The sequence below is a fragment of the Phocoena sinus genome, chromosome 4, assembly GCF_008692025.1.
Source record: "Phocoena sinus isolate mPhoSin1 chromosome 4, mPhoSin1.pri, whole genome shotgun sequence".
NCBI lineage: Eukaryota > Metazoa > Chordata > Mammalia > Artiodactyla > Phocoenidae > Phocoena > Phocoena sinus.
In genome coordinates this window covers 133,656,200-133,667,855 of record NC_045766.1, presented here as the reverse complement: position 1 = coordinate 133,667,855, position 11,656 = coordinate 133,656,200, and the positions used below count along the sequence as shown (strand labels likewise).

The 11,656-nt window shown below is 41.5% G+C and overlaps 1 protein-coding gene across 6 annotated transcripts in view; it reads left to right on the top strand.

Annotated features, from left to right (window-relative positions):
* Positions 1–6,147: 6,147 nt before the first annotated feature.
* SYNJ1 (synaptojanin 1) overlaps positions 6,148–11,656 on the top strand; it is an 88,203-nt gene continuing 82,694 nt past the window's right edge. For 3 of the 6 annotated variants that reach the window (XM_032629655.1, XM_032629653.1, XM_032629659.1), the window contains exons 1-2: positions 6,148–6,889; positions 7,947–8,092. In XM_032629655.1, the coding sequence (XP_032485546.1) occupies positions 6,369–6,889; positions 7,947–8,092 (667 nt within the window). In that variant the 5' untranslated portion in view covers positions 6,148–6,368. The other 3 variants (XM_032629656.1, XM_032629654.1, XM_032629657.1) reach the window with 3 other exon arrangements.

The following is an 11,656-nucleotide window of genomic DNA, read 5'->3' as shown; positions in this document are numbered from 1 at the left end:
GGTTGCTACATTGTAGTGGTTCTTTACGGTTACGGTAACTCTTCTAATTTCTAACATTGTAACATCCACATAGTAAAGGGAGTGTTGCCATTCCCTGATTATGGCAAAGAACACTCTGGTCTGTGGTGTCAAGTAAATGAAAATGAGAACAATTAAACTATCTATGGGTGTTAGGTTCACAGCTGTTGAGAGTGACTACAGTTTTCCCAGCAAAGACAGACAGGCTAAAAATTGTTATATGGAATTGGTATTGATAGGCAGTGTTGACTGGCCCATGGTCTGCTTCTGGACCTCCGGGCCCCGATAATTTGTACTGGCTTCCTCCCAGCCCTGTCGGTGCTAACTCTAGCAGAGGCTCAGACGTTAGAGTCATCCTGTACAATGAGAATGCCTAGCACAGAGTTTCTCAGAATGTATATTGTGGTCCACCAGTTCACGGGCTCTTACTTTAAAAGATCTTTAGGAAAATGAGACTTAGATGTAAGACATGACACCATCAAACTCCTAAAAGAGAGCGTAGACAAAACATTCTCTGACATAAATCATACCAATGTTTTCTTAGGTTAATCTCCCAAGGCAATAGAAATAAAAGCAAAAATAAACAAATGAAACCTAATGAGACAAGTTTTTGTGCAGCAAAGGAAGCCATAAAATGAAAAGACAACCTACGAACTGGGAGAAAATATTTGCAAATGATGCGACTGACAAGAGCTTAATTTCCAAAATACACAAACAGCTCATACAACTCAACAAAAATAACAACCCAATTGAAAAATGGGCAGAAGGCCTAAATAGACATTTCTCCAAAGAAGACATACAAATGGCCAACGGGCACATGAATAGATGCTTAACATCGCTAATTATTAGAGAAATGCAAATCAAAACTACAATGAGGTACTACCTTAAACTGGTCAGAATGGCCATCATTAAAAAAATCGACACATAACAAGTGCTGGAGAAAGTGTAGAGGGAAGGGAACCCATCTACACTGTTGGTGGGAATGTAAATTGGTGCAGCCATTATGGAAAACAGTATGGAGGTTCCTCAAAACACTAAAAATAGAGTTGCCATGTGATCCAGCAATCCCACTCCTGGGCATAGATCTGGACAAAACTCTAATTGAAAAAGATACATGCACCCCAGTGTTCATAGCAGTGAAGTAAGTCAGAAAGAGAAAGACAAATACCATATGATATCACATAGGTGGAGTCTAAAATACAACACAAATGAACTTATCTATGAGACAGAAACAGACTCACAGACATGGAGAACATAGACTTGTAGTTGCCAAGTTCGGGGGGATGGGGTGGATTGGAAGTTAGGGTTTAGCAGATGTAAACCATTATTTATATAGAAAGGATAAACAACAAGGTCCTACTATATAGCACAGGGAACTATACCCAATATCCTGTGATAAACCATAATGGAAAAAATATGAAAAAGAATGTATATATGTGTATAACTGAATCACTTTGCTGTACAGCAGAAATTAACACATTGTAAATAAACTATACTTCAATAAAATAAATCTTAAAAAGAAAGATCTTTAGGAAAATGTACCTTATACCCCATGCTTGATGATTCAAAATACATGGTAAATGATAAAAATTTGACAAATCCTGCAGAAACCATTTTAAGCTACTTTACAAAAGCACTTTGACCATGAAAGCTTACCTTTTACATGTACCTTTAGATGTTGAAATTCCAGAGGTGCCTGCTGCTTAGGGACCAAGAGCCATGTTGAAGAGTGAACATCCTGCAGCCCTGATCTCAGGAAGGCCAAGCCCTGTTATGGCTCTGGTCCTTTGATTTCCACAAGGATCCTTGTGTGTCACTAAAACCATCCTAGCTCTCTTGACTTGGTTTCTTTTTCCAAATGAAAACTATTTTTGTCACATACAAGTTCCTTGTTTGCTCCAGTTGCAATTTTCTTAACTCTGGTATGTGTGAGCAATTTTTCAGTCTTTGAAGTTTTTGTTTGTTTTATTCTCACAATGATTCTGCTCTCAAACTTACTATATTTTTGACTGACAAAATTTCTATTTTACCAGTTTAAAATCTTGTCCTTTACTATGAACTTATTCAAAGCAAACAGCTAACGCTATTTGTAACCTACTGTTGTGTTGCCTCTCAAGACCACCATTTTCTCTTTAACAAGGAGTCATCCCTGCCTGTATAATAGGTCTCTGCAGATCCTGGTATGAAGGTTAGCTCTAGTCTGTGTAACCTGAAAAAAAGCTATTAAAGATAACGGAATCAGGCTGTAAACATTCCCCAAATTATCAAATGCTTTCTAGTATTTTTTGATAAGGAAATCCAGGAAAAGTAGGCCCTATTACTAATTTACATGGTGAATCTGTCAAAATTCATAGCCTTTTAACATATGGTATATTTTTTGTCATTGGGATATTCATTTCTAAATTAATAAATCCCATCATTTACCGATGACATAAGTGTTTTTGACCTAAAGAAACGGCAAATACATGTTTCAACCTGATACAGGGAATTGTCCGTAGGAGAAATAATTTGGTCAAAACCCAACATTTAAAAATCATGTTTTTGTTTCTTTGTTTTTTTGCGGCATGCGGGTTCTCAGTTTCCCCGCTAGTGATCAAACCCATGCCCCATGCAGTGGAAGCACGGAGTCTTAATAACCACTGGGCCACCAGGGAAATCCCTAAAAATCATGTTTGCCTTCAATTCATCGAAGCTATTGGAGCTGTTATCTGAAACACCTATTGGGCTGTTTTACTGATTGTCTGTGGATGCTGTAACAAATTACCACAAACTGGGTAGTTTAAAACAGCAGAAATTCATTCCTCACAGTTCTGGAGTCCAGAGATTCGAAATGAAGGTATTGGCAGCGCTATGCTCCCTTCTAAGGCTCTAGGGAAGAATCCTTCCTGCCCTCTTCCAGCTTTTGGTAGCTGCTGACATCAGTTGGCTAGTGGCCACGTTGCTGCAGTCTCTACCTCTGTCTTCACACTGCCTCTGTGTGTGTGTGTGTGTGTGTGTGTGTGTGTAATCTCCCTCTGCTGTCTCATAAGTACATTTGTGATTGCATTTAGGGCCTACCCAGATAATCCAAAATGACTTCAAAATTCTTAACTCAATCGTATCTACAGACTTGTTTTCCCTGTAAATTAATATTCACATGTTCTAGGGATTAGGATGTGGATATCTTTTGGAGGTGGTATTTTTCATCCCACCACAGGCCTCATTGCTCTTTTTTTTTTTTTTTTTTTTTTTTTGCGGTACGTGGGCCTCTCACTGCTGTGGCCTCTCCCGTTGTGGAGCACAGGCTCCGGACGCGCAGGCCCAGCGGCCACGGCTCATGGGCCCAGCTGCTCCGCGGCACGTGGGATCTTCCTGGACCAGGGCACGAACCCGCGTCCCCTGCATCGGCAGGCAGACTCCCAACCACTGCGCCACCAGGGAAGCCCCTCATTGCTCATTTTCAAGGTTCAAGATGGTGTCAGCCCATCTCTGTAGGCCCTTAGGACCTCACTAAGAAGTTTGTGTATACCACCTAACTTGTATTTTAAGTCAGCCAAGCCCAAAGACACTCTTCAAATTTGGTGACAGTTTGTCCAGCTATTTTCATGTGCTGTAATAAAGAAGTATAAATAAGAAAGAAAGACAAGAAAAAGAAGAAATAAAGTTTTTAAAAGTCACTAATAAAATGGCCCTTATGTTTTTAAACCCTGATCATGTGCTTGTTTCATGACTACAGTGATCTATTTTGAAAGGGTTTGGCCAGAGAAAACCATAATTCAAAAAGACACATGCACTGCAATGTTCATTGCAGCACTATTTACAATAGCCAGGTCATGGAAGCAGCCTAAGTGTCCATCGACAGATGAATGGATAAAGAAGATGTACATATATACAATGGAATATTACTCAGCCATAAAAAGGAATGAAATTGGATCATTTGCAGAAATGTGGATGGACCTAGAGACTGTCATACAGAAGTAAGTCAGAAAGAGAAAAACAAATATCGTATATTAACGCATATATGTGTAATCTTGAAAAATGGTACAGATGAACCGGTCTGCAAGGCAGAAATAGAGACACAGATGTAGAGAACAAACTTACGTAAGGACACCAAGGAGGGAAAGCGGGGGTGGGTGATGGTGGTGGTATGAATTGGGAGATTAGGATTGATACATACACACTAATATGTATAAAATAGATAACTAATAAGAACCTGCTGTATAAAATAAAATAAAATCCAACCATTACCAAAAAAAAAAAAAAAGAAAGGGTTTGGTGAAGCTGTGGCCTTCTACTGACAGCTCTACTAATGAGTCCAGTTTAACTTAAAGAAAAGCAGCAATTCAGACCAAGAACCAAGAAACATTGACCTAAATTGCCTTAGTTCAAAAATCGAAAGAAACCAGGAGTAGGCAGAACATCTACTTCTAAAAGGGCCTAGCACAGATATTTCCCACTCTGAGAAAGGAGAGGTTCCTAGAGCAGCCGCACGCAGACACAGTTGCACTGGAAGTTTTGCTGTGGGCAAGTTTGGTTTGTGGTCCCAACTTCACTTCAAACTGAGTAATTTTCAACAAGTTAACTTTTCTGTGTCTCAGTTGTCATAAAAAGCAACTTCCAAGCAACATCCTCAATAACATCAACACATCTTCTGGAGCCATAACCTTACATGTGTTTTTCTGGTGCATATCTGTCTGGTATTCCTTTGGGGCTATACAAGTATTATACCTGAAAAGGCAAATAAGAAAAAAATCCATTCTCACCCACTCCCATTTCATTTTTCTCTGTCCAGTGCAACCTCCAATTGAAGTGGGTTCTTCTGGCGGGGGGCGGGGGGGAGCAAGCAAGGACCAGTAGAGTATCTTAATGAGTTTAATTCTGAGGCTGCTGTTAGTAACCACTACCAAGAGCAAAACAGTTTTTCTAAGGAGATAGTACATATTAAATGAGAGAAATCCCCTCCAGGTCTCAGAACTAAACCTGTGTTTCTGCATATCTCCTTCTATAAAGGAAGTGGTTTCTTTTCTAATGAACTATAGCTACTTTAGTATCCTGAAACCAGGGTGGGTCCAGCTTCTCTAAAATGGATGAAGAAATGTTAAATCAAGCCACATGACAGGGCCTGGAGGGGGAAATGATCTTGTGCAACACGCTAGATTTAAATTCTGCTTTTGCTGTTAATAAAAGCAAGAAGGGGAAGAAGCAAAGAAAGAGCAAAGGCAAGAGGAAACAGTTTCCCGGGGTGCTGAGTTCTTCAGGTTTTCAATTCCTTTTGACCCTCTGGGTTTTGACTTCATTCCCACATTTAGGTCTATTAAGTGGAAACGGAATGAGAAGTCCGTGGGACACACTGATATTAACCAGGAAAAATGATTTGTTGAAAAATGAGGATAGGATGAAAGGATAAGATGTCTTTAGTTATGAGATAACACGGACGGCAGGAGCTACTCGCCATTCAGTGCCGACCATAGCTGCCTCGGCCTGCGTACAGCCGTGCTGGAGTCTGGAGATCCTGACTTGGAACTTTCCACTCCACCGTACATACAGCTGAGCACTCTTTTTTTTTTTTTACACACACACACACACACACACACACACACACACACACACTGTATTTTATTTTTACAAGAGATAAATAAACTGACACCAAGCATTGTAAATGGATGACCACAACAAAAGCAACAATGTTGCAATTACCAAACACGAAACACACTCATACTGTCATAATATTGACATTCAGTCCAGGAATCCTCCACTGTAACAGCTCCTTTACTTTGCAGTGAAAATTGATTTGTATATTTTTTGCCTCTGAGTCCTTGTGGGATTTTTTTTTTAATTCAAACAGAAAGTCACGAGAATTATAATCATTCTCATCAGTTCACTCAGTCCCATGTAATTAATTATTTTTTCATCTTGATCTTTTGTTAAAACTTTTATGAATTCATCAGTTTTCCATTAGAGTTCTGAAAATGCTTATTCATTCAGTTCAGCAGTATAGTCAGTTACCAGAAATCTGTACTTGTCAGAGTCTTTTCCATGAATTCCTTGAAGATGAAACCCTTTTATAGGAACATATTTGCAAAAGCATCAGAGTACACCCAGAACTGTCTGTAAATGACAAAAGACTTAAAAATGACCACGGTTAAAGAGTTGATGAAAGTTCATAATAATGCAATTGACAAGGAAATTTAGTTATTTCTGAGATATACATTTTACGAGCACCCTTTTTTAATAGTGCTCCTGAGGGCTCCAGAGCACACCAGAAGAAAAGGCAGCGAACAGAGTTGTTCCAAAGCAGCCATTAGTTTTTCTTCCTGCTACCTACCCAGACGCTCAGAATAAGAACTCTGCGCTGTTCGCAGTGAGACACCATGGACAGCTCTTCAGGCGCTGCCCTGTTGCCCAGCGTGCTGACTGTCCCGAAGCCTCCCCCCAAGCCAGTTAGGCGGGGGAGGCAGGGGGTGGTCCTGATACCCTTCTTGGGCACCTATCAATACCCGGCCCCCAAAGCTTTTCCCCTGAGTCCCTCCCCGTGGTTGGTAAGCTCTGAAAAGCCCACGCGAGGGGCCCGGGGAGGCCGCATTCTCCCTCTCCCAGCACCCTCAGCGGTGGGACCTGCAGCTGCAGCTTGGGGAACACGCCGCCCGAGGATAAGGTCGCTGCGCGTGGAGGCGGCGGGCAGCTCACGGTTACCTGGCCAGCAGGGCATCCCAGAGGGGGCGGGACCTCCCCCCGAAGCCCCGCCCTTCCCCGCGAGGGGCGGGCCTTCCGCCCCCGGCCGCTGCGCCATGCGGAAGAGATGGGCCTGCTGGAGCGGAAGTGACGCTTCGGGCGGCTGTGGCGGCGGTGGCGGCGGCTGCGGAAGAAGGAGGAGGAGGAGCCGGAGGAAGAGGTGAGCCGGCCGGCTGGTGGGGGGGGGCGGGGAGCGGCAGCGGCCAGACGCACCGGCTGCGGGGCGCGCGGGCCGGCGCTTCCTGAAGCAGTCTCCACCTCCGCAGCCTGGGCGGGAGCGGTGAGCGGCGACCGCGGGCAGCCAGGTACTGGAGGGCAGGCGGGGTGGTTGGGAGACCACCGGTTGTGCGGGGCGCCGCGTCGGGCGGGGAGCAGAGGTGACAGCGGCTGTCAGCCTGCCCGCGGGAAAGGCACCGAGTCAGTTTGGGCGCCTGGTCATCTCTTCTGGCGTATAATGGAGGGATCGGGCTGCTCCGCACTTCTGTCCCCCTGGGAAGGAGCCGCTCTCCGGGCGGTCGACAGCCGGGAAACCCCGAGGAGCCTCGGTCCGGTCCGTGTCCCGACTCGTGACTCTTCCCGGGTGGCCATTCATATCCACTGGCTGCTGCCTGCGGACCCCTCAGCCGGCGGTGCCCTGGCGCTGGGCTGGAGGCGGCGGTAGCCTGTACCGCTGCTCTTGCCCTTCACCGCCGCCCCCGGGAGAGCCCGTTGTGTCGGATAATCCTTTCCCCTTCTCTCGCCCCCTAAGGCGCTTTGAATCAGCCTTGTTAACCTTCCTTCGCACCTACCTCTTCTTGCCCCGCAGAGGATCGGCTTGAAGTTTCCGAATCGTTTCCCTTTCAACGTAGTTGACAAATTCTGAAGCAGGAAGCTGATAAACAACTCCGAGCGAAATACGCTCAAAATGTTTCCTTTTGGTAAACATTAAGTAAAGGGGAAACTCATCTTCACCAAACCGTTCATGGACTTGGAGTGATAAAACCCTGTCTTGCCTTGCTGTGAGAATTGGCAGCTTTTCCTCTTGCTTTTCGGTAAAATTAAGTGACGACTTATCTTTTGGAATCAACCATTCTCTCCCCAAGCTCCCCCCACCTTTTTTTTTTACCACCCCACCCCCCATCAAAACCTGGCAGGGAGGGACTTCTGGATGCCTTGCAGTCCTTTGCTGCAGAAGGAAACATTAGCTTCATTTGCTTTGCTTTGCTTGGTTTTCACAGGGCTGCCTCGGAAGAAAGGAGAATGGCGTTCAGCAAAGGATTTCGGATCTATCACAAATTGGATCCTCCACCTTTCAGCCTCATAGTGGAAACTAGGCATAAGGAAGAATGTCTCATGTTCGAGTCTGGGGCTGTAGCTGTGCTCTGTAAGTCATCTCTCACAGCCCAGCTGATCAGGGTCTGTTTTGCTTGAAATAATTCAGCTTCAACCATTTTTTAAAGAAGACTCTGATATGCTTTTATTTCCTTTTAACCAGACCTTATTTTCTTTAAAACTTTTATTTTCTTTTCTTCCTCCACTGCAGGTTTTTGTTGGGGCTGGGGAAGATGCAGGTTTTGGTACAGATTTTTGCTTTCTTGGGTTCTTCTGCCGCTTCTCAAAGTAAATCTTTCTTTCCAAAAAATTATCGTTGCAGTGTATAGCATATCACATAAACCTGTAAGATGGCTTGCTTGACATTTTGGCTGTAATGAACAGCATTTCTTATAGGTCAGTTGTAGTAATGGACTATAAGAGTATTTATTTAATATTGTTGGAGGATTTTATGGTGAGGTGCTTACATTTTCATTAAGAGGATTGTAAACAACCTTCAAAATTTCATGTAAGGTAGGTGATTGATTTCATATTGTTTAAGAAACTACTCTGATAGTTTATTTTAAAGAAAAGGACTACTGCACCACAAGAAAAATAGTAGATTAGTAAGGCTTGGGTTATTTTGTGGGCAGATGGATGAAATTAAAACGAAAAAGATTAATTTGAACATTACACTTGCTAATATAAGATTTCGTCTGGTAACCTCAATTTAGGATTATTTCAGATGTGACTGTGTTGTCAGAGGCTCTCTAGTGGTAACGACTTGTTCTGTATTATGCTTTTGCTGTGTAGGATCAGTTTAGTTATTGGTCATATTTTTAAAAATTAAAAATACCATTTGAAAGGCATACTTACAACTGTAAGCCCCTAAATATTTTGAACTGTTAAACTTTCTCCATATTCAGTAGTGAAGGGCAGGAGGCCCTAATCTCTGCATACAGAATACTAACGTACAGAATATTAGTATCAGTTAAACCTGATTGATCTTAATACTCTGAAATAGCAAAATTTTATCCTGATTGGGGAAAAGGATAGTGACATAATGAAAAGTCTTAAGCAGAGAACAATGTATAAGAAATACGTATTTTTTGGTACATGTGGTAACATGGTTTGAGTGAACAGGAAGAGGCTGTATGTGTTCTAAGAAACAAGTGTTAGTAATATGGGTTATATTCAGTCAGACTTAATTCATTTACTGATACATTGTTATTTATGCTTAAATCAACTAAAATGTTACTTGCTACAATATTAATTTTGTAAAGCATGTTTCTTCATACTACAAATATTACTCTTACACTGATGAATTCTATCTAGATAAAACTATCTGTGGGGGAAAAAGGTTTGTTTTAGCATGTGAAACCCTTTTCAGCTGCTTGTGTGTTTTGGTGATTTCCTAATTTGTCTAAATTCTAAATGTTTCTCTAATTGTGATTACTGGTAATGATGGGAAGTCAAATTTTCAGCTACAAAGTTTGTATTACCTATTGTTATTAGGGTTATTGCTATACTTTACTCCAAGGTCAGGAAGCTTAAGGATAATCCTACTTCCAGACCTCCAGCAGTCCTCTCTTTTATGCCAAATAGTGGTTTAAAAAAACAAAACAAAACAACTTCCCAAACCATCCATTTTGGCATTAACATTCATTTTAAGGAAAAGAATCTTAAAAACATTGTCTTAACTATTTATTAACTCTTTTTATTTTCATTAGATTTAGACTATATAAGTAATTCTTTTCAGGAGAAAAAAACTGTGAATGTTGCCTCTCTCCGTAAAGCTAGCATAAATGGATATATGATCTCTTGGGTATGTCATTAGCTTTTCTACTAATTAGCTTTTCTACTGTAAACTTTCATATTTAAAACATTAATATTTAAGAGCTAACAGACCTTTTTATAACTTACTTGACATATAAAATTAATTTGACATTCAGGTCAGAATGATACCAAAGTGTGTATTTTTTGTGCTGTAGAATGTTCATTTTTCAAACCTTCACATTTTGTTAGTGCCTGTTGTATTCAGGGGGCTGTGCTTGTAAAATACTGAGGTGTTCTGTTTATCTTCACCAATCTCAGACCTTTGAATTTCGATGCATCTTGCATATTAATCTACCAGAAGAATCTCCTAAAATCATTTTTGATATTAAACCCAAATGTAACCCTATTTTTCAATAAGATTAAGTTCAGACTTCTCAGCCTGTCAATCAAGGCCTGCCATCATTTGGTGCCACCCTGTTGGTTCAGTGTTGATCTCCTTTAAGGGAGACTGGTGTTTCCTCAGTGCTCTCCCAAAGTAGCGTGCTTTTTTCCAACCGTCATCATGCTGTCCCTCTTCCTCCAAGACTGCTAGAATGCTTTTTTCTGCCTTTCCAGTCGAAGCCTGTCAGTTCCAGCTTGAGTCTTCTTCCTTAATGAGAATCTGCCCCTCCAGCTCACTCTTGTCTCTTCCTTCCCTTCATTTTGTGGAACTTAGTCTGTATCACAAGATGAATGCTTTTTGTATGCTGCTTTTGTTGTTCTCTACATGCTTGTGTGCAGGTGTTTTTCTTGAACGTACATGGTGAGAGTGACCCTAGCAGGACTCAGTTTCACGTACCCAAAGTTTGTGACTTCTACAGGCTTCAGTTGCCTGGGTTTAAAGTTTAAACAATTAGACATCTTAGGCAATACATATCGTTAAGGACTGACAGTCACTTAATTTTCTTGGCTTAGGCCAGAAGTGTCATGAGATAACCAATATGAAATGTCATTTTTCCTATTATTAGCACATATTAAAAAATAGGGTGCAAGTGAAAATAAACTCAGCTCATGGGTCCTCTTAGGACCCAAGTATCCACTAATTAATCAAGCCTTAGAATTCTGTCTTAATGTTGATAAAGATGTTAAATCAGTCATGATGCTATGACTTAATCAATCAATGAATCAGTGATTTTCAGCCCTGTGTGCACATTATAATTCCCTGGGAAGGTTTTTACAAATACTGATGTCTGGGCTCCAGCCCCACAGAGATTCTGATATAATTAGATTGGGATGAGCATTTCTGAGCATGGTTTATATAGGCCTTTCTATGATAGATTATGGCATAACTTTTTTGGCTCGCAGACGCTATCCAAAATAACCATGTTTCCAGAATTTCAGTGCTGTTACTGTCTACTGTGGGGTCCGTAATGAGTTTCCTTGAAACCCTCAGCCTGAACCAAGTGCTGGTGTTCCCATAGCACTTTTAGTCTAGTGCTTTTCACAGAACGTGGAACTGTGTTCAGGTTTCTGCATCTGGATGCTTCACTCCTTGAGGAAAAGGCCCAGGTCTCAGTAATCTTTGTATCCCTAGTGCTTAGTTCAGTGTCTTACTCATATTGCAGAATAAATGATTATTAAATGAATGGCATGGGGGGAAGACTAACCTAATGTAGATTATAGTATTCTGTGTTTGTAGTGCAGTATTCTGTGTTTGAAAGTGTGGTACCTTTTCATATAAAATTTATTTTCTGTCTTTTAAAGAATTGCTGTTTGACCGAACTGCTGATGTGAAACACATACGTTACACATTGTTTGGATTTGTTACTGAAAAATTCTCTTGGAAATAACTATTAACCGCATCATTAAGGTTTTTCTGAAA